The sequence below is a fragment of the Cyrtonyx montezumae genome, unplaced genomic scaffold (genome assembly GCF_038088225.1).
Source record: "Cyrtonyx montezumae isolate F1298 unplaced genomic scaffold, pur_monq_1.0 scaffold_16, whole genome shotgun sequence".
NCBI classification, from domain to species: domain Eukaryota; kingdom Metazoa; phylum Chordata; class Aves; order Galliformes; family Odontophoridae; genus Cyrtonyx; species Cyrtonyx montezumae.
In genome coordinates, this window is record NW_027071892.1 from 7,270,440 (window position 1) to 7,294,036 (window position 23,597).

Sequence of the window (23,597 nt, forward strand, 5' to 3'; positions counted from 1 at the left end):
CACAAGTTTCCTTCTATCTCATAACCTGCAGAGGGACCCTCACCTCTCTGAGGTTACGCCGCTCCTGGAAGGCTTCACTGCCACCAGGATTTCACTAGGAAACCAAACGAAACATGCAGCAAGTTCCCTGGTGCATAAAAACTGCAATCAGGATGCATTTTGCGACCTCTCTTTTTTCTTCCCCATGAGAGGAATAAATACAAATCAGTGGTGCTTGCAGTCTCTGGTGTGAATCAGTATTGCCTTCACAGAACATCCTCAGTTACTCAGCATCCTTTACTGACTGCCTGCTCGTGGTCGAAAAGCAATGTCACCATTTAAATCTTCCCACTGAGCTGCTTGCCTGGCACGCAGAGCCAGTGCCACTGCTTCGGACATCCCCGTGCTGCTGCCCGGCTGCGACGCGTCCCGGTCTGTTTTTCACAAGGGAAGCAGAGTTAAGTGTGCTGATGGAGGTACAGTAACCGCCCTCTGAGAAAGCCCCGCACTACTGCAGTGCCCCCTCTGTTGGCAGGAACACGCCTGCATACACCAGGAAGCTACGGTGCAAGTTTCCATAGCTGTTTCACCACGCAGTGTGCTAGGTTAGCACTGCTAGCAACCACTTCTGAAATGCTCAAGCACTCCCTTAATCGTGTAACTCTTGTCTATGTTCCCATAAGACAAGATGTCTTATTTACCCAAAGAAATTCAGCTGTTGTGTACAGAAGTTTGTGATCAGCCTTCACACGTCACCACCGCCATCACAACAAGCCACCAAAAAGCACATTATGGAGAGTTTTGGCCCCAGAAACCCGTTTTTTTCTTTTCTCTTTATACAAGATGCTAAAGTGTCTGCTACCTCAGTCTGTTGCATACTGTGTCTATACTAAATCAAACATTTTTACTGAGCTGAGCTTATGAGCATTGCTTTCTCTGTGCTTACCAAATGAGAAGCCAGTCCCCCTCAAGATCCCAGCAGAATAGGGATACTGGAAACAAAATTCACAGGTAGATGTAAGTTACTGTCATCCTCATGTGCCTGTTACTATCCTGTATTTATAATTATGCTTTACACATCACAAAGTCATACTCCTTCTACATCTCAAGCAGGACAGAGAGCAAGAATTTTTCCCAAAGCTACTACTCCAGTTATATTTTTCTGTCTGTTCAAATCAGTCTTATAAAATTATTACTACATGTTCAGGATATCCTCTTTGTCCAACACATGTCCATTGTCTTCATTGTGCCCCAGGTCCTATATATATATAGGGACATCAAGCAGAGACTCCCTTCTCTGACTCACCTCATCATAGGATGCGTTTTGATTTCTGTCATATGCCCTCCCTGGGTAGTTTGGCTCTTGCTGGGCAGGTGGCATGGATGGGTGGTATAAAGAAGAGCTTCTCTGAAAGACAGAATACTTGTCATTACCTGTAATACACAATGGCTTCGTATTCCACAAGAATGCAGGAGGTGAGCACACATCAGGGGAGAGCATGGAGCACTAAGAACATGCAGATCTTAAAATACACTTACTTGAATTGATGAAGAAAATAAAATTGGTCCTGCCCTATTTCGAAGCTCTAAAAACACACTGAGCAAGTGCAGAGCACGACGGCAACTGCAGTTGAACAGCACTGGCAAGCTGCTCTCCATGGGACAGATACTTAACCTGGGCTTAACCAACCCTCCTGCTTCTCAGCTAGGTAGCTGAAAGAGCTTTCACTCAGCCTAAATTCAAACACTACAGGGCACCTATGTTAAATTCCCCCACATTAAATTCTATTCTTGTGCAAAAAGGAAACTTCCAAGTATCCTTTTGTCTTCTGGAGCTAGCTAGAAAGCAAGCACTTTAAGTTTTAAACACAGACACAGCCAAAATGGCAGCACATTGACAAGTCTAGAGCAGCCCCACAGAACTGTAACGAGCACAGCACTGAAACAGCGCTGTCAGAGCTACCAGACTGACCTGCTGGACTCGTCCTCTCCGTGCAGATGTGTTTTGTGCTCTCTGTAGCGACCACAGTTTTTGAAGTAAAAACATTTTATCTTTTCCTTCCTGCACACAAGACACACTTGATCATTAGCTGGAATGGACTAGTAATTAAGGGAGGCTCAAGGTCTATAAGTAACCACTGATTAATCATTAGAATTCCTATTTAACTGATCTACAAAGGGAGCAGCAGCAGCACAGTTTGAACATAAATTCTTTTGCAATGACACTATTTGCGAGTAGTTTCCCCACAGCTGACATGCAGGAGAGCTTCCACTTTCCTCTTCATTGCTGCAGGGAAAGCAGACTACAGCTGCACAACAGCAGAGTGAGACAATCAACAAGAAAGCTGAATTTTAAACAAAATGAAGCTGAAAATCAAACTTACGTTAATAATTTGCTCACGAAGGAGCTTGGTCATGGTTTTTCTTCCTTTTACTATTTGCCAGTAAAGGTAAGTAATAACTCTAAAAGAAAAAAGTCCAAAAGATGAACACTCATACCAATGTGTCCCTCCCAGTCACTGCTTAAACAGATGCTTATCTTGATTCATTTTATCCACCAAATATTCATGCATGTGCATATACCTACATATATATGCATATATACATATACACACTATTACATGTGGAATGGCAAACGTGAAATTGCTTAAGACATTATCTTGGGAAAGACCCAAAGATTAACGGGCTCTTATTCAAGATGAGAGGCACAATTAAAGCAAGTCAACAATACAAGGTACACTCAGATAACAAACTCTGTGTCCTTTGCTTAGAGCTTAAATCACAGCACTGAACACTTACTGCTTCCAAGCTGATTTCATTTACACTAGAATGAATGTGAGCTTGCTTACTTAGAACATGTTCAGGCTCTTAGGTGTGCACGCCTAAATAATGCAGCGCACAGCTACAACTCCAAACCCTGCCAGTGGGCCAACACCTTAAAGATGCACATACCACTTTTACCTATATAATTAACTTCAGTCAAGGAGACAATATGGGAATTTACCTGAGATTGGCTGGAAGTAGGCTGCAACCTACTTAGGAGCATTTCCCCATTCAGTATGCTCACTTTAACATGCCACTTGTGCACTGCCATGCCCTTCCACCAGTGGCCCCACATTAACTTAGACATTTTTGCAAGGTATTATCATCTCCACAAATGACTCCTCTGAAGGAAAATGTCTTTCTTGACCAAAGCAACCACTTACTGAACCTCCACTTTTTATGTTGCCCAAGATTCTAGTATAGATCAGACACGTACTACTCCCCCTCCTTGGGAATGACAGATCTTTTCCTACTGATTTATATCTCTCTAAATAAGTAAAGCAATTTATCCTGCCAACTATATGCACTATGCTCCCATTCACTGATGTTCCCAAAGCTCAGAGCAGCAGTGGCAGTAAGACCTGGAAGCCTAGTCACCAGTGAACAAACAATATTAAATCAAAAAGCAGAATATCCTCCAGTTAGCATGAAGGAAAGAGCTTTGGCATCCTAACATAAAAGGAATAGGTTATGTGATTTCTTTACATTCTCCAAATACATTGATTTCTGTTACATTAACCATTTCTGATACTCTAAAGTGCACTTTGCAACTCTGTTAAAGAGGACAGCTATGACATAGCCAGGTATTCCTACTCTGTGTCCTTCCCATCAGCAGGTACTTACAGGATAACGACAGAGAGGATGAAGAAGAAAAGTACACTGGTAATTAAGTTGTAGTAGATCCACACTACCCATTTTGAATCGATGTAGTTTTCCAGTATTTCCACCCACTCAGAGACCGCTGCGTATATAGAAGGCAAACCTCGGAAAGGACCACACTCAATTGAAGGTTTTAGTCTAGAAGCATGAGAAAGCAGCTGTTTAATGCTTCACATACTAATAAAGGATTTAGTTCAACACCACCATCATCTATACTGCTGTTTTTTGGGGATCAGCTCCTGGACTTCAAAATTCCACCTCAACACACCTCCAAGACTATTGCAGTCAGAGATAAGAGACCCTGCTGCAACGGATCATACTAAGCCACAAACAATCAATTTGCTCACACAAAAAATTGTGTGAGCTGTACACAACAGATCAATCCCTGCAGCACAGACTACAGCAGTTTCAAAATCTGTATTTCCAAAGTTGCAGCACAGATGTGTAATGGAACTACTGTCACATCACTGCAAACTTTCAGCAACGAGGCAGCTTTTAACAAAATCAACATTTTGGGTAGAAAGAAAGAGAGAAATGTTGTTTGCTTTGAAATTGGATCAAACCAGAACAAATATTTCCACCTGGCCCCTGGAAATGTGGTTTTTGAAGTAGTTTATCCCATCCATTTTCTTGTGTAGCCACCTGTTTTATTAAATGAAATCATGTGGCTGAGAATTGCTAAGAAAAAGAGCTGCATCTCTGTTGCCAGCATTACTGTGACCGGAGTAACATGCACATATACAAAGCAGTATTAAAACACCACTAGCAACCCAGCTGCCTTAAGGCAGAGCACAGCACACACTTTAAAAAAAAAAAGGAAAAAACAGAAAAAGGAAAAACATCCAAAATCTGAAAATAATGCAGAAGTTGACCTGCACAGTTTTTTTTTTTTACAGGTGTTTCTGTATCGCAGTCCCAGAATGGCCCATAACATTTAAGCCCAGGAACAGGCCAGCTCACAGAAACTTCTGAGCAGTAGGAAAGGCCAAATGAAAGAATTTTCTGTGACATTTAAATAGAGTACAAAAAAATGTGAAAGCAACCTTGCCTCAACTCCCACTTCATTACAGGACAAGTTCCTGCATTAACCACATTCCTGCAAACTTCCTGAGCCTGTCTGCAGAATACAGAACGCTATGAACACCTGAAAGCTGCCACTAGCAGCCGGTACAGATCTCTGCCTGCTAGCAGCCACACAGCACAGCATAACGGAACTGAACCGCAGCGCTCTTCCGTACCTCCAGACAGTGACTGCAATGACAGACAGCACTCCAGCGAGGGAAGGGAAGAACAGAAGGAACATGAAGAATGTTGTCATCTGAGCAGCTCTCCAGGCTTTGCGAGGAGGTTGGCAATTCTGCATCAGACTGACCTTTTAAGAGATGAAAGTACGTTCACTCTTGGAACAGTGTCACATACCACCTGAACTGGGTTTGAGTCAATCCTACTGACACTGCTGGAGGCAATGGCTGGAAGAGCATCGATCAGAAGTTTCCAGGAACCTATTTTATAAGACCATGACAGCTATACTGCAGTTTTAGAAAACTTCAAGAACACAGTCTTCCAATCACCAAGAGATGATATGAGGTTCTGATGGGTTTTACAGAACTCTGCTAGGCAGAGTTTGCTTCTGCAGCATACATCAAACTTCCCTCAGCTCAGTTTGCATTTGTGCTCCTAGTGATAGCTTTGTTCCCCCATATTTAACACTACAAACTGTTCAGCCACCTCATAAACAATCCTTTGCCTAGCCACGGTACTGAGACAAAGAACTCTGGAAGTTTCTACCACGATATTTAGCAGAATCACCATACTTTGACCAAGGTACCTTGGGGAGAGAGTGGGAATCCAGAATCACAGCAATAGGCTGAGGGTCTGTATTGACACACACACTCTTTACCATTAGTTTCATAGGCTTTAATTGTGCTCCTTTCTTCTTTAAGCAAACTAACAACTAACAGAAACCCACCACAACAAAACAGCAAAAAACAACCAACCAAACATTCCTGTACAGATTTCAAACAGTGTAATTTCCATGGTGCCATATGAAGAAAATACAGAAAGCTCGTTACCTTTTTCACATAAAATACTATAGCAAATGACACCATCTGGATACCAGGCAGCAGAGGTGAGAAGAGGATACCGATCCTAACAGAAAGGATTTATAAGAAAAAAATTTATATTTCCACAATTCACTACAATGCTCAGTGTACTGAAACCAGAAAGTACCACACTAACTTCATATACAGTTAGTATTTGTAATGATATTAACTCTGATCCTGTAACAGGAAGTTAGCCTTTCGAAACATTCAACCAAACATACCAACACAGACATTTGCAAAGCTCCTGTAATTAGAGAAGTGCACTCATTCTTAGAAATAAGGAGGAAATAAGGCAGCTTTTCCAGAGTTCAATACCGAGTCTATTTCAACAAGAACACTATTCCAGTGGGGAAGTATATAAAGCTTTGGGATGATCTTCAACTGTGTCCAGGTCTGGGGCCCCCAACACAGGAAAGATGTGGAGCTGCTGAAGAATATGCAGCTTGGAGAAGAGAAGGCTGCAGGGAGACCTCTTTGCAGCCTTACAATATATAAAGGGAGTTTAGAAACAGGAGGGAAATCAACTTTCTCTGTGATCAGATACAGGACAAGGGAGAATGGTTTTAAACTAAAGGAGATTTAGATGAGATGTCAGTGGGAAGTATTTTTTTTTTACTGAGAGAGCAGTGAGGTGCTAGGACAGGCTGCACAGAGGGGTTGAGGATATCCTGTCCCTGGAAGCATTTAAGGCCAGGCTGGATGGGGCCCTGAGCAACCTGATCTAGTACTTGTTCTAGAAGTTGGCAAACCTGCCTGCAGCTGGAGGTTGCACCTTGATGACCCTTGAGGTCCCTTCCAGCCCATGCCATTCTATGATGTCTTTTGCAGCTTTCTCTCAGATCAGGTGGCCACAAGGTGAATGAACTACAGTAATCATGCAGGTAGTAACTGCAGTCAAAGAGAACTGGCAAGCCACAATCCTTATAAAGTTACATGATATATCATCTCCCACAAGCATTTTTCCCATTCTTTCCTTCATGAACCCATAAATGAATGAATCAAGATGTTCCATGGCATTCACAAACAACAGTAATATCTTCACCACTTACCAGGTCAAAGTCTGAGCATAGATCAAATCCAAAACACTTCGTCCAATATCAAATTCTGGCACCCCCAGGCTTACACAGACTGTAGTTCCAATAATTCTGGGTGAAAAAATAATTTAAAAATATACCATCATCAGTGTCAGATTATTCAGGGTTCCATTAACTGCACATCAATCAAAGCAACCACAGCTGATTAGACAGCACATCAAAAGTGAGGAACTTGGCAAAAGCAAATTCCCATAACATGCAGTGGGGGTAAATAAGAGTGAGTGTTTTTTATGCAAGAAAAAAAAAAAAGAGGAAGAAGATTTGTAATAGTATCAGAAAAGTATGCTTATGCTCATGATTAAACAGATGAAGTGACAATTTACCTCAGCAAATAACCTTACCATCTTTTCACTTCACTCTCAGCCTCAATAATAAATAAATTCAATCTTAAAATATTCTAAAGTATATTCTACTTTAATCTAACCAATGCTGCAGGCAGCTGAAATACAGTAAGCAAGTACCCAGAGGATCTCTCTGGAGGACCAGCAACCTCATTTTATCACTTCATTTTTTCCTGAGCTAGAAAGATTCAGTTTCAGGTTTTGTTGTTGTTTGCTTTTGTAGCAAGAACAGGAAAGACGTCAGTAACTATCCCATTCTGCCGTGGATATAGGTCTTGGTACCATCTGACAGCCACATTACCAACAGTCAGTGTTTCAGGGCTGTGCTTCCTAGGGGTTATTCTGAAGACATACAAGTAATTACAGGCAGTTGTGCTTCTAATCTTTTATGGCTGTAACTCTGATGCTTTTGCATGGCTTAGTGGATGACATTCATAATGACACTGCAGTTTTAGTCACAACCTTTTGCTAAACGTGATTTCCTATCTGAACAGAACAAGAACATGAGAGGATTAAGGTACACTGACAAGAACTGTGGAGGGAAAATTTTCAAGGGCTTCTCAACAGTTTTGTGTTGATTTAACATAAAAGTCAAAGTCCTCATTCGTAAACTAATCTAGTTCTCATCTCATGTGAAGGACAAACAATCCTAAGGATCTCCCACAGATGCACAGCCAAGATCCCTAAATGCTTTATGGAGCAGGCAAAAATTCAGCACTACTATCACAGTTGTAAATTATGTTTAACAATAGGAAGGTACACACAACAGATTCCAGAATCATTTTTGCTTACACATTTAACTCGATTCCCTTTCCATGCTATGCAACTCTACAGTTGAGAGCCATATCACAGGCACTATGCCTAGTAGAGATGACAATTGTGCCACATGTGTGCTTCTAGAAGTTGGACTTCTCCTTTTTTCACATTGGAGGAGGAAAACAAAAAAAAAAAAACAACAAAGCATGTCTTTGGCTAATGAACAAAAACAAGATTAGAAAAAAAGAAGAAATGTACTCACCTCCGCAAAAATTCTCCAAAGAATGAGCCAAGCAAACAAAATATGAAGTCAACCAGCACAAAACGATAGATATCTTGGCCAATCAGTGTTTCCCAGCACTTTGGAAAGAAAAAAAACAATGTATGCACATCCAGAAGTGAAAGAATGATGCAAATCTAACATTCCTGAATGTTTGGGCATCTGAAACTCATGCCATGAACCAAAGACTTGCTAACATCCCAACTAATAGTCGATCTCTCACTGAACAACACTGCAAACCATACGACATCCAAATCAAATGTAAGAAAACTAGTTACCCATTTCTTTAGAAATTCAAATAAAGGTATATTCAGCTGTCCAAGAGACAGATCTTCTACAGGACTTCTCTTCCTGTCATCAAAGTGGTTCTTAATGAGGCATTGTAGGACGAAGATACACATTTTTTGAAAGTTTACCTGTGACTCTGATGCAGCCACAACAGTCAGCCAGTAGTAGCACAGTATTCCAATAATTGATATTTTCAGGATTAGATTTCTACAAAAAAAAAAAAAAGTAAATGTAACTGCACTGACAAATGATATGCCACCTCACTGGAGAGAATAAAGGCAGGATGACCACTGGTTACATGTCACTACCTTCTTTTATAATAACATGTGCTACAGTGCCAGGACTAACAGAAGCAGTTTTTGGAGCTCAGGTACTGCATTACTCTTGTCCTGGCAGAATCAAGGACAGATGTGGCAACCATGACATAGGCTTCTGCTAAATAGGCTGCTGGCTGAGGATACAGACTGCACAGAGAAGGAAGGTCTGAGGAGCACAGTTAATGAGGTATACAGTGTTAATTCCAGGCATCTGCAGTGAAGTCAGACTTTCTCACTCCTCTTGCCACTTCTCTTCCTTCCCCCACAAGGCCCACAGCCCAGCCACCAGCAATGGGAGCTACAAAGCCACTGTGCTGCTAAATGGAAAGGAAAGAAGGGCCAGACTAAATGCAGAAATGCAACACTCCAGACAGAAGGCTTACAGAAAGCCAACAGAACTTTGAGGGAAGATTGAGCAGAAGCCTTTGGGAAGATTAATTCACCTGCTTCACAGCTCAGTACTGCCCACCACACCAGCTAAATACAGCTTGCTGTAAAAAAAGGAAGAGTCAGCCAACTTCAGGCAAAAAGCACTAAGTGGAGGTAGCAACAAATACCTGGCAATATTGACATATATCTTGCTCTTGGGATTCTGAAGTTTCTCCATGTTTCCAAGCCACGAGTAGAAGAATGGGATGAATGCATTGAGAAGAGATGTAATAATGGGTAGTACCAACATGGCAGCTTGGTTCTCCAGGTCATTTTTATGCCCTTTCATAAACAGCTTTGAGAGAAGAAAAATAGAATAAAATAAAAAACAACCCTAAACTTAGAACCTTAGCTGAAATGCTGCCTCAAGTTGTGTCCACAGGGAAGACACCTGACACATCCCTAAATACTCTCAGGTGAACCTGTTTTACAGTTCCATGTCTGCCCAGCAGCAGTGACACTCCCCTTCCTATGAGTTACATGGGACCACAGGGGGAGTCCCATTTTAAAAACCATCTGCAGGACAAAGGAGAGGCAGGCCTTCTTCTTGCTCTTTAACAAGAGCAGCTGTACTCGCTCTAAGCCAGCCACAAATTGAGGCAAAGAACTGCTGGGATGAAGGGCTGCAAAATCAGTACTTACCTCTAGATTATTAACAGAGAGGAAATAAACACCAGCACAGGCAGCTACTGCTGTTCCCAGGGAAGCAGCCCACGACACAAGATGGATAAGAATACGAACAATTCTCTCTCTTAAAGAAAAATTCAGAGCTTCTTTGTTTTCTTCAGCAAGGTCTTCCTGCAAGGGAACAAATCCTAATGAAGAATTCCTTACGCAACAGCAAAACCTGTTTCAGACAACTGCTTGAGAGACCAAAGGATTGTTTTTTTCCTCTAAAATGCTGGTATAATGATACCCTGGAAAACTTACTGGGCAACTTTGTGTTCCTATCCTATAAGTTGTTTATTTTAGCAGCTACACTGCATTTAACATTTAATATTTTAAGTCTGCTCTGTGTTGACAAAACAGATACACTGAAAAACAGACAATGTTCTATTTAGTATATATTTAATAGTCACGGAGATCCATTTAATAGGAAAAAATATACAAAAATATTTAAAGAGAAATGAAAAATGTGTAGCTATGAGAAATCCAGGAGTTCAAAACAAATTAAAAGTAGCACTCAGGAAGACTTAAGTTTATTAGAAACAAGAGTAGCATGCTCAAGTCACTGTGCCAGAAACTTATTTGTGTACATGCTCTGGCAGAGTGACTCAAGCATGCTCATTCTGTACCTTTGCACCTTTCTCTATCTCCTGTATTTTGTACCTTTATCTGTGTGCTGAGATTCCTTTGTTTCAGCTTCACAGCTTTTTCATTAGTTATATTGAAGTCCCAAGTGCAGAGAAGTTTGCTAGCATTTCCAGAGTATACCTGAAGGTTAATGAAGTTTCTGCAGATGGATTTTGCAATGCTGCAACAAAAATTAAATTTGTGAGATGTGTAACAGTAAAATCCATCAAGTTCACGTAGCAGAGCAAGACTGAGGATTTGTTAGTTTTTGTCTCTCTTCTCTGGGCTAACAGATATATGTCAGGGCATCTCACAGAATACACAGAAAACAAACTTCACTATATGAGACAACTCTCAGGGCTTTTTCACCCAGTTGCTTCTGACAATCTTTACTTCATCAATATCAGGACACATCAAAACCATGAACAACACATTACAAAAGCAGGATCATTATATTAGCTGTTTTGAACTGGGATTCACTGCATGACCCTTACTATTCTGCACTTATTATTCATCTAATAAAGCTCTTATGCATGAGACTTCTCTGAGCACGTCTTCTAGTAAAAAAGAACTTACAGAAACATACTCATGCACCTATTACAGCCAACCATACAGGGCTTTTTTGGTCAATATAAATGAAATAAGAATACATAGCTAGTTTACCTGAAGAACAAGATAAGCAAACAGATGACAAAATACATTCCAACAGTGAAAATATAGGCCAGCTGCATGTTATAGGATGCACCAGTCTTTGTTTTACTGATAGTAGCATTGGTGTAAAAGCCATAGTAGAGTACTGTTTGTTGAAAATAACCCTGAAAATATAAAGACACCATTCAGAACTTTTGTTAGATGTACCATCATCTAAAGCTGAATTCACGTGTTGGAGCTGTCCCATTCTGTACTGTGAAATCAGAGGAATAATTAAATTTATGAATATCAGGACCTTCATTTTCCTTATACCACCAAAAAGCTGTGAGAGCTTTTAGAGATATATAAATGATTTGTATCATACAGATGATTGTGAGCAATCAACATGTTTGCATGATTTGCTATCTTCTGAAAATTTCGTAAGAGGGAAAGGCACAATCATAAGTTCATAAGTTCATAAGGTTGGAAAGGACCTATAAGATCATCTAGTCCAACCATCCTCCTATCACTATCTCTACCCAACTACTAAATTAAATCCTTTAGCAAATCACTTCATTCTTCGAGCAAAGATCTGTACTGACAAATCGAAACAACTGTGAAGGAACCAGGAATGAAACATGTGGCATTGTATACTGAGTTACAACATCACAACGGAACTCCTACAACAGTGACTGTATTTCACAAAACTGAACAGCATTACTACTACAAAATGCACGTCAGTAAAACCAACCCTAGAAAGAAAAGGCAGACTTATTTCTTTTTTTAAATTTCTTCTCAACTAAGTCTTAGGGAGAGCAGAATCTTGCTAATTAACCAGAGAAATTCCTTTAACAATTAAACCGACACAATTCTTAAAACAGACAAAGAGAAAAAAAAGGAGTCTTCTCAGATCACTTAGCTGACAAATACTACTACACTTAGGGCAAAGTCTTTCCTTCCAATTGGCTGGGATTTTATGCCCTGAATAGAAAGATCTCTCTCAACAGAAAACTTCCTCCTAATTACATGCCACACTGAGTTCAACAGGATGCCACACAAAGATCTGCATGTTCCCAGGAAGAACAAAGCTTTAGAAAGCAAAGCAAAATTCACAGGATCACATACTGGAGTCTGCACTGTATTTTTGAAGGAAAACTAGCATGGGAAATACATTCCCCTAAAGACTATTGTAGCTGTCTCCAGAAAGCCTGACTGCCACTCTTCCACCGCTTTCTATATTTGCTATATTGCTGAACACAGCAACCACCTGCATTAAGACAAATTCACCACTCTAAGTCAGCACTTGATGCAGGTTCTTTTTCTAAAGCATGTATGAAATGTTTGCTCTAATAATATAAAAATTTAACTCCAACTTTTAAGAAATAATTCGTTTTTACACTGTCATGAGTTTTTAAAGTATATCTGTTGCAGAGAAAAATAACACAAATCCACTGTTATATACTTACAGCTCCAGTGAGCAGCTCCAGACCCGTGAATGAAAGGTTATTTGGTTCTGCTGCAACAAACTGAGGGACTGTGATGAAACCAAAGTTTATGAGGAACGAGAAGATGTTGAAATGCAGCAGCCATTTCAAGAAAATAAAATAAGAAAGAACACTTGTTCCAAACTCTCCACCAATGACCTTCAGAATCTTGTGCCAGAAATTCAGTCTGTGAAAATACTCTGCCAAGTCATTTCTAAACCGCCGCAATGACTACAGAACAGAAGATGAGAGAGGTGAACCTCAGCGTGCAGCTTTAGGCAGGATTCAAATCCACATAACACACCCTCATCACAATGCTCCATTCTGATGTTAAGAATAATTTCCACCAGTAAATGCATCATAAAATGCTTAAGCACTGTTCCTAACTAAGCAAGTCATTATCAACAAACAGTGAAGAAACTAAATGCTTTTGGTAAGAAGACCAGATACCAAATACCTCTGGAAATGGTAGTCATACTGCAGCTACAGTGGTCTACCCAACAGCTAGACACTGCAGTGTCTGACACTTACCACTTTGGCTCTGCGCAGACACTGCGTACAGCAGCCACAATGAACACCGCGGCCCTTTGATTTTTTTGTTATTTCTCTAAGAACTTTATTCCTGTGGGAAAGCAGGACAGAGGAGTGACAGTCATTGTAGCATAAGTTGTGATTAGAACAAGAAGCCAAAGAAACTGCTGCAAACATCGCTCATGATCAGAGTCAGTACAACTCGAGATGGTTCTGCTGGTTCTTTCTGTGTTTGCTGCTAAAATGGCTTTGCCTACTACAAGTTGAGCTATGACTACACATTCCAACCCCTCTATTAAGTCACTGCTAGGAACAAAATTTAATATATTCATGTATATTAAATAAACATATGTGATGATCAAATTATCAAAATGATGGCTGAGATCGTGTGGTTTCTTCTCCACTTTTAACAGCCAGCATTCAAGTTTCCTTTGAATAACAATCACAAGACATAATGCGTGCTTATGCAAAGCATGGCCTTGCTGTTGTGTTTTATATTACATGAGAGAGCCTTGTACACAGAGAAAGGACACTGAACCATCAGTAAATTACTTTTCCTTGAAAGATGTTAACTTTTTAAAAGGTAATTAAAAAATACTTGCAGTTTTTTCATACTCAAAGGGACAAAGCAAAGCTGAGCAGCTGGCAAACGCCCACACCTGATAGCTAGATGTCAAAAATTATACTGCTTGTAAAACTAAGCAGATAAATTCTTATTTTTACCTGATCTCTCTCTTTCTTCTCATGGATTCTGGCATTTTCTGGATGGCTTTAATCCTTTCATGCTTGGACAGGCTTACAAGATTTCCAACTAGTTTTTCCTCTGCATAAAAATAATGATAAATCCAAATTTGGGGATGATAATACAGTAGTCCTTATTAAAAATCAAAAATTTATATGATTTCCCATTTTCACAGCTACTAATATGTGTCAGGTTCTGAGACTTAATGATTCTGTCCAGAACATCTTTACTTTTACCAGTACTCTAACAAAGATGCATGGAAGTAGCACAATACTGCAAATTAAAAAATAAGTGTCATTTGTCCACTGTTTGGTAAGTGCTAATACAAAGAGCTGTACTGTAAAGGAAGACAAAACACTGACAAGCTCCAAAGTGCTGGTCTATTCCTTGATCACTGACTATTACCTTTCTAAAGTACTATGTATCAATTTGAAACCTAAGCTTTTGGTTTATTCTTTGATTTTATTTCATGTTGGTCTATGTAAAATAGAAAAATATTACTTGACATTCCCCTTGTTTTCACATAGTTGGAATTTGATGTTGAGACAAATAGTGGCTGAAGATAAATCATCTGCTGGTCAAGCAAATCCTAGTAAGCTGTAAAAAGAAAAGCTAGACTTCTTAACAAAAAATCAAACTGCATTTTTTTCCACTTATTATGTTTCAGTGTGCTAGGGAGCACAAAGGATGAAATACTAGCCTTAACAAAAAAAACCAAGCTGCTCTTGTAACCACAGAAAGACTACATGCAATTCTGATAATAAATCAAGAGCAGTGTCAACCACAGTATAACTGTGCAAGATGTTACTTAACATAAAAACACTTCTCTAAACTCCTACCTTCTCTGCAAGCTGGAGTTGCTTCATACAGGGTTGAAAATGTCTCAACGTCAGATGGTCTTCTGCTGCGTCTCCGAACATAGTTAGCTGAACAACATGCACTGTTTAGTCAGCCTGGATACTCCCAGGCTAAATTGATTTAAGACATTCAAATTTAACTTTCATAAAAACAACTTAAAATATACCCCTCAATCTCTCTAACTACATGCAAACATACATTCTCCCTGTCACTTCTTCCCAGGTCACGTTTGATGACTGCATGCAATTTTTCAGACGCGTGCTGGGAAAGTGGTATTGAGTCTTCACCTACTACAAAAATCTATCTCATCTAACCCATTCATACATGTGCACATTGACTATTCAAGTTTTTCTTTCCAGAAGACAGCTCCTTTCTTTCCAAATCCTTCCACTGACTGAGAGAGATTGTTTTAGAATCACATTCAATCAGTCTGACTAAGTTGTACGTATCAGATTCCCATTTCCCTTGGGCCATCTACTACTTGGAACTAGAAGTACCACCAACATTTCTACTTTAAGGCAACTTGTTTTGTAGCAATGGAAAAGAAAAGCATCTGTATCTCCACATGGATATACTTTCAGTGCCTACACATTTAAGCTCTAGGTGATTATGTTGGAAATGTGCTCTCTTCTTCCTACCAGGTATTAAGAGATATGCAGCAGTGTTAGAGTTTGGAAATGGCCTGTCTCTTTGGTCACTTATGAGACGAGGCATTTCCAGGCAATAACAAAATAGTTACTGTTTTATATAAGCATATGATTTTGCTAAATCAGATCATAAATTGAAGACCATGTTCCTATGAAGAGGAAAAAAAAAAGAAAAAAAGAAGTCATAATCACATTCCAGAAGCATTAGGCAGGAAACAAACTGTAAGAGAGATTACAGGACATGGGAGGAGCAGATTCTTCCCAGAAAATGAAGGATAAGCTGCTATGCTGGTCTAAAAGAGAACTCAGATTATATTATTTCAGCCCACTCCATATGTTCATTAACAAATCTCCAGTTACTATTATAATAATTTACACTTACACAACATAGTAACAAATTCAGTAACTAAAGACAGTCTTGAAAAATGCGTCCTATCCTCTTACTTCCTCCTACAGTATGCCTCTTCAAATAACTGTGTAAGTTTATTTTATGATGACCAACTTATTGGGAGTTTGAAATAAAAGGGATAGGCATTGCAGCTTCCATCGCTCCAAGAACAAAGATCGTCACTTTCAGGAACACTGAAAAATTCAGCTACAATGATATAGTAAAATGTAATTCATGTGTTCTGACTCCTTTCGTTATGTGAAAATTTTCATACTTGAAGCATATGGCTTTTAAATCTTCATTGTTTTAGGGAAGGTGAGACTGACATCAGCATTCTGATTCAGCACAATCTCTATGTCTTACCTTCTGACGCATCAGGAAATCTCTGAGTATAGGGGTTATCCAAAGGACTGAAGGCAGAATGTGGGCCGTATGCCAACTCTGGCTCAGGCTCAAAGGAAAGATTATCTGTTGAAGGGAATTAGAATTATACAGAAAGTGGCATGCTGCTATGGATTATTTACACACCCAGAATATAAGGCCTTTTGATCAAATACAGCTCTACTAAAGAGTATGGCAATACATCCTGTCCAGGATCTACAAAATATTGACATTTCTATATCTCTTTCCAGTGTACATCCTACTATTCAATTAATTATGTAGTACATAAAAGTCAGCATTTACTAATCTGCTAACAAAATAGTCAGTGCTGTCACCTGTTAATTTAACATCTGGGCTCCTTCTAGGAAAAAGCAAAAAAAAAAAACAACACTGCCAACAAATACAAACTAGTGCAGAGACATGAGCCTTCCAGAATTGCAGTACTCCTGCAGGACAAAGTGAGCTGTTGCTTGTTTCCATGCACCTTCATATGAGATATTACATACCCTGGGATTTTCCATATGGACTTCTGCTCAGGACTTCAACTCTTGGTAAACTTTCACTGTATTCAGAGCTGTGTCTCAGAGAAGCCATAGGTATGGCTGGAGAAACATTTTGTTGCCTTCTATTGTGCTCCCTTTGGTAACCATACGACAAAGAATCGTAGGGATTTTGGTGAAAGAACCGATTCCCTTGAGAATTCCTGCTGTGTGAATAACAAAATGGAAAACCTTGAATGCCATAAAACCTTTCAATTGATATGCTTATTAAATTGCTTCCTAGTAACATCCAATTTGATTATATTAAAAAAAGGAAGTCAGGTACTAAGAGGTATTTCATATTCAGAACTTCAACATAAAAATTCTGATTTGGTCAGCAACTCAATTAAAAAGAGTAACACCTTTCTCCACCTGAAGTTAGAATGGAGCCCACCTAAATAGGAATAAGTGCTTGAAAAGTTAAGACATCCAAGATTATAGCACATTGTGAAAATTACCAGAACTAAATAATATCCACAACATTTATGCTATAAATCTTATAATAAATTTAACTGATAAAATTCATAACACATAAAAAACAAGCATGCAATTTCTCTTGACTGACATCTTCCTTTTGACAACTTTAAAAAATTATGCCTGAGAAAGCAAACATAAATAAGGTATTAAAAGCATTGCACAAATTAAAACTCTGGATAAAAAGTTTGCCCTGCACATAACTAAACTTGATTTCTCATGGTACAGTCACAACAGCAAAATGAAATGAACTCACCTCCTATCAACTTCCAGTGTCTCTGAGAAATGGTAGTCTGGATTTTCAAAGGCTTCGTTGTAATGGTAAGACATGGCAAGTTGTTTGTTTGAGGGAAGAAGTCCTCCCTATTTTTGTTTCTGCTGCTTCAATAACACGTTCCTGGATAGACTGATTTCTGACCTAATTACAAAACATATATATATGTATATATATATATATATACACACATACAAAATGGAAAGACAGGAAACTCCTTTTTGTACCTTAGTTAGATTTTGTCACTACGTTAACATGTAAAATAAAACAATATAAAAGGAAAACAGAACTACCTTTGTGCTCTGACTTTATTTTATTTATCACTGGGTAATTATTATTATTTTATTTTCCACTAGAAGTTTCAGGTAAAATGAGAACTCCTATTTCTCTATAGCTAGCTGTACACAAAACCATGGAATTGGAGTGCCACATGAAGACTTGACCAGAGCTTGTGATGAAAAACAGGTTGTAGGAGTGTGTTAAAGAATTAAGGAGGAAATAGGTACTCTTTCTTTCTCATACAAGAAAAAAACACACAATTTTTCTCTGACCAGTATGGTTCCAAAACCTAAAAGATAAGGAAAGTCTGCCTGCTTTCTGACTAACAGTGGCACCCCTAATCCTCAGCTATGAGCATGGGATGCACTGGACCTGTACCATTCTTAATGAGGACTCTTCTAATGACTTCATGTATTGATCTTGTAAATGGTTTCATCCCTAGTTTTATTTCTTAGAGTTTCACTTTACCCTTAAACAAACCAGACTCAGTCAGAGTTTAAAATTATTAGCAAAATAAGTCCTGGTGAGTCTGTGAAAGGAGAATCTTATATTCAAATTAAAGACAAAATCTGAACTAAATAGGCAGTTAATCAAAGTCATACTAATAAATAAATAAATGTAAGTATTTCTTCGTATTTGTTCTTAAGGGCACCGTGGCAAGTTTGGTCTGCTAGCTAGAAAGCTATTTAATAACAGGGAAGGAAAAGAAAAAAAAAGAAATAAAATACAAAGTAATAAAAGTTAATTAATATAATGACAGATTTGACAAAACCTAACAGACACTCTGCTTTAACCTCAGCACCACTCTTAGAAAAGTGGACCTGAGCCTTATTTAACATTACACTCTCAGTCAACTTTTCTGTCTTGAGTGGTTTTCACTTCTAACTTCTACTGCTGTAAAGAAAGTATCATACAAAGAGAAGTAATCTTCCAAACAGATAACTGTACAGTGCACTTTTAAGGCTTTTGTCTGGAACTGCAGGCTTGCCAAAATCTTCTAATTTGCTCAAAACGAGCTCATGACCATGTCACTTATACCTCTAAGGATCCTAGATACTCTAAAGATAATATAAAAAATTGTCCAGGTTTTGCATGACAACTTGTAAAGAGATTTGTATATGAACACTGATGAGTGATTGAATTAAGTCTTACACTTCAATTAGAAAATTGTCTACACTTTCATTGTATCGTGATGAAGCATGTTACACAAGGCCCACATCTTCAGCAAATATTCAATAGAAAACAATACCAAACAACTGGCACAAGCTGTGTCACCCAATGCATCATAAATAATGGACTTTGACCCCTGCCAACATGAAACTATAGACATTTGCTTACCCATGGGTGTTGCATTTTTCATGCAACAGCTTCATACATGCAGAAACAAGGTGAGATTCTCATTTAGTCAGACAAGTGATTTGCTGAGCCAGAGAAATCCAGCAATCCCCAGAGAAAGCCAACAGTCATTCCAGGGATCTAAGGTTTTCATCTGAAAAGTCTTTGCAAGTTTTCTCTGGCAGAAGCCACTTAGTCCCTGATGATCTTTTCAGAACTAGCTTACAATATATCTGAAGTTTTATACAAACTATTCGGGAATTGGCACATTCTGTCCCCAGACTCCATTTAAAAGAACAGAAACATAACTCCTGAAATACATGATGATGGTCCTCTGCAACAAGTTGCCTAGAAAAGTAAATTTTCCTCTAAAAATATTTAACATTTCATACTGTAATGAATATCTAAAGAGATGACCTTCTCAAGAGGAAGAAAGCACTCAGAAAATTGTCTTTGAAGAATGCCCCAAATGGCATTGCTGTGTTTCTTAGCTGGTTTCCCAGCAACCTCACTCTTAGATCCAGCACTGATCTCACTAGCCTGTCACCTTGCCTGGTCTTCAAACTGTAGAGACAAGAAATATTTTGGTGGAAACACGTGGGTGTGGTAGAACCACCATTACCCAGCAACAAGCTGCTCTGACTGGAAGCATCAATCAGACACACCAACCAACTTGCTGAAGTGCAACCAAGAAGACTGAGATCAGCATGACTGAGAGATAAACCCATCACTTCTTTTTCTTACTTCTGTTGAAGACCATGAGGTCTTAGGCTCACTAAGACACTCCAATATGCCACAATCTGACAGTCTATCATTATCCACTTTATTTCCTTGGAAAATTCTACTTTATTTCCTTGGAAATTTGGATTTCCTTGGAAATCTACATGGACAATTGCAGTCTAACATGGAACCCAGCATGTGAAGTCAGTCATTGTTTTTCCCTCCCGCTTCTGAAGTTTGGAGGACTTAAATTCCCTATGAACACGGACTCTTTTTTCTTTTTTTTTTCAGGGAAAAAAAAAGATTTTTCCTCTTGCTAGCTGAGGATATTAGGTCCCAGACTTTGAATGGCATTTGGAGTGAGGGAGAACAGACATGGAAAAACTATTTCCTGACTGCAGCTGTACTCACCCAAGGATTACCATGGTACACAGTATGCTCTGGAGTGGGATGGGTGTTGTGCATGTGTGCTACAGGTGTACAAGTGGCATGCCAGGGTTTTGCAGACAGCATACAGAGGTCTACAGGTGGCACACCCACTTCCTCCATTCCAAACCCAAAAATCATGAGAAACTTCTTCTATCAAATCAGAACTGTATATTATTGTTTTGGTTTGTGGCTTGAGGTACTGGCTGTTTATAAACTTCTTATCAGCTACACTTCGTTGGAAAAGCCAGCAGCATGTAATACACAGGCTAAACCATTTTCTTCTCCTCTAGGGCATATGATGGGATCCAGTAAATCACAGTTCCAAGAACAGACATAAAGTTCAGACTTACCTTCACCTTCAAAAAATTATTTTCCAAAAGAAAAAAAAAATAGTCAAAGAACAAAGATCATTCGTGAAGATAAAAAGCAAAAGCTTGGCAAATCTTCCTTCTTTTTTTTTTTTTCAGGGTGTTGTCTATTTGTTGTGTGACATTTTGGATTTTGACAAAACTAGACAAACCTTGTCTAGTGCTCTTCTCACATGGGAGAGCAGGAGGTTTTAAAGTCAGATGGCTTAAGACCCATAGGCTTAAGAATCATAGAGAAGTAAATAAGTTACAGGATAGGTGGAGAGTGCTTAAATCCTTCAACACACTACAAAGATATAAAGCAGGAAAATTCAAAGTAGCACAATCTCATGCTTCTGGATCACTTCCCAGAAAAAAATAACGGCTTTCACGTCACAAACAAACAGCTATGAGAAAAGATTCCCAGTTAGTTTCATCCACTCTTGTTTGGGTAATTTACTGCCATAGACACTAATCCTCCTTTAGAATATTATTCAAAGAAACATGCACGGCTGGCTAAACTAGCATTCTGACGTGGTATCACATTACAGGAAAACCTTAACAGCTTCAAGTCATTTGTGAGCTTTCCTCAGCAATAAGGAATACAGGAAGCAAATTGTACTTACAAATCTTGTAGGTAAATGCAAACAGTAAGCTGCAGAACTACATCATAGTTTACTTAACAGTGTTGAATAAAGGGAACAAATTACGGAAGAACTGATTCATCCAGTTGAATGCCTTCCTTTAGCATAAAGATCATTTAATTTTCTAAGGTATTACTGAACAACCCTGGTGGTGGCACTATGTAAGTTATTTTTTGTTCATTAATTCCTCTCTAGTTTAACAGGAGAAGAGAAAGCTCCAGGCAGACCTCACTGTGGCCTTCCAGTTCTTGAGGGGAGCTTATAAACAGGAGGGAGATTGACATTTACATGAATAGATAGGGATAGGACAAGGCAGAATGATTTTAAACTAGAAGAGGGGAGATTTAGGTTAGCTGTTAGGTGGAAAATCTCTACGTAGAGGACAGTAAGGCCCTGGCCCAGGCTGCCCAGAACTGTAGATCCCCCATCACTGAAGGCATTCTAGGCCAAGTAGGATGAGGCACTGGGCAGCCTGACATGGTAGGTGGCAACCTGACCATGGCAGGGAGTTGAAACTGGATGATCTTTAAGGTCCCTCTACACCTAAGTCATTCTATGACTATGTTCCACACAGCTTCAAACTGAAAAATTAGACTGACTTCTGGAAACCAAGAGCTTGAGAGACAGTTAGAATTAGACTACACGTTCCGTCAGCAATTAGGTTCCAATACTCACACCACTGCTCTTCCATTAACTCAGCTCCAACAGTTTCAATATTGCTGCAACAAACAAGGAAGTCTCTCAGAAAATCCTGAGGGCCTGCCAGCTGTGGCAAAGCAAGTATAACACTCAATAACCTGATCTTAAATTGACATATCAGCAATGAAACAAATGTGAATCATACACGGAAGTGACAGTCAATTACTTTTTATGCATACTGCTGAAGTATTTGGTCCGTACCGACAAACACCACCTCTTACTGGATTGCCATTAGACTTAGTTTTCCTTCACAAAATGAATATTCTTTAGTCTATCTAATAGGCAACATTACCAGCTACTTATATTACAGGGAAATGGCTGAGTAACCAAAAAAAGTAGTACTCAAGAACATTTGCTTGGAGTTAAGTTTTCCACTCTCACTGGAAAGACAGCCTATCCCAGAGCATCCATTAGAGGCACAAGATACTGATTACAACAACTATTCTAATGTTTTGCCTAAAAAAAAAACCAACAAAACCTTTGTTTATGCTGCATGTGCAATAGACACGTACCCTGACTAAACGCAACCTTCAAATTAAACTTTAATGATCAGTATCAGTTACAGGAGTCTCAATCACAAGTTCGATTGGAAAACCTTGTTAAAGGTTATGATCATTTTAGATAAGAAATGAGGCTTTGAAGAGGTATTGTGTCGTCAAACAGAAAAAAAAAGGTACTTGTTCTGAACTTCCTGTTCTGTTATTGTCATCTATAACTAATAGCGCAGCCAGCATTCGCAATGACACTGAGAAAAAACAAAAGCTATTCACTCCGTGCTAGTAAATCAGCTAAGAAGTCAGAAAATGGCTGGAGAGATCCAGTCAGTAGAACAGAGTCTCAGGTTTCTCCTCGCTCTCTAAAATCCTTGTATGTGGTTCTCAAATTACTAGACAATTACTTTCACGTAAGCGAAATACTTTTTTCAGACAAAATACAGCTATACTAAAATATAGTGTAGCATGTTAGCAGATTACAGTTCTAATCTTCAATAGACATACAGAAGCTAAGGACTACATGAGTCACAACTAGAGACTTTTTCACAAAGTGTGAGCAGGGACATCTACACAGTCCTGTTACATCTGCCCACAGAGCAATACCACAACACCTCACTACCTTCATGGCCAGAACAAAAGCCCTCCCCATATACTTATGGCTTCCCACTGCTTGTCGCAATTTAGGGAAATCACAACCCTCTCTTTGGAAAATGCAGAGCCGCATCCACTCACTAACGAGCACAGTCTGAAATGCAAGCTGCAGCAAAGCAAGAGCAGATGCCAGGCTGCCAGCTGGTGACCCCAGCAAGGCTGGCACTACACAGGGGTTACAGCGTGGCACCCCTCTCCACAATGAATACTCCAGCGCACGATGACGCTCACATCCCCGAGCAAACTTGCAGCCCAGCTGTCAGAGTTATATTCCTGTAAACCGACAGCGAGCCCTAGGACAGCGGGCCGGCTGCTCGACTGACAACTCCGGCACAGCTGCACACAGGAACCACCTGCCGGCCCCAGCTCCAGAGAGCGGCCACAGCCCGGACCCCCGCACGCCCCGCACCGCCCCTACCCGCATCGCCCCGCACCGTCCCTACCTGCATCGCCCCGCACCGCCCCTACCC

At 39.6% G+C, this 23,597-nt stretch overlaps 1 protein-coding gene across 2 annotated transcripts; it reads right to left on the reverse strand.

The window, feature by feature from the left end:
- Positions 1-30: 30 nt before the first annotated feature.
- On the reverse strand, positions 31-17,673 carry TMC5 (transmembrane channel like 5). Of its 2 annotated transcripts, none has more exons than XM_065732569.1 (22): positions 17,512-17,673; positions 16,749-16,945; positions 16,225-16,329; positions 14,808-14,894; positions 13,950-14,049; positions 13,227-13,317; positions 12,678-12,926; positions 11,245-11,396; positions 10,618-10,762; positions 9,931-10,086; positions 9,417-9,583; positions 8,671-8,749; positions 8,237-8,334; positions 6,833-6,928; positions 5,754-5,829; positions 4,920-5,053; positions 3,646-3,819; positions 2,364-2,442; positions 1,952-2,041; positions 1,286-1,387; positions 926-971; positions 31-413 (listed from the first exon to the last, which is right to left on the reverse strand). In XM_065732569.1, exons 1-22 carry the CDS (start codon positions 17,583-17,585, stop codon positions 277-279), a joined length of 2,634 nt encoding a protein of 877 aa, XP_065588641.1. In that variant the 5' UTR covers positions 17,586-17,673; the 3' UTR covers positions 31-276. The 2 variants fall into 2 exon arrangements, with proteins under 2 accessions (XP_065588641.1, XP_065588640.1); XM_065732568.1 differs by having other exon boundaries at positions 16,749-16,948.
- Positions 17,674-23,597: the final 5,924 nt, after the last annotated feature.

Coding starts and splice junctions, on each gene's coding strand:
- TMC5 (XM_065732568.1), bottom strand. CDS start 17,585: ATGTCTTACCATTACAACGAAGCCTTTGAAAATCCAGACTACCATTTC. Junction 16,330..16,748: donor TCCATATGGAAAATCCCAGG/GTATGTAATATC, acceptor TCCCTTCAACAG/ATAATCTTTCCTTTGAGCCT. Junction 10,087..10,617: donor ATCTCAGCACACAGATAAAG/GTACAAAATACA, acceptor GTTCCCTTGCAG/GAAGACCTTGCTGAAGAAAA.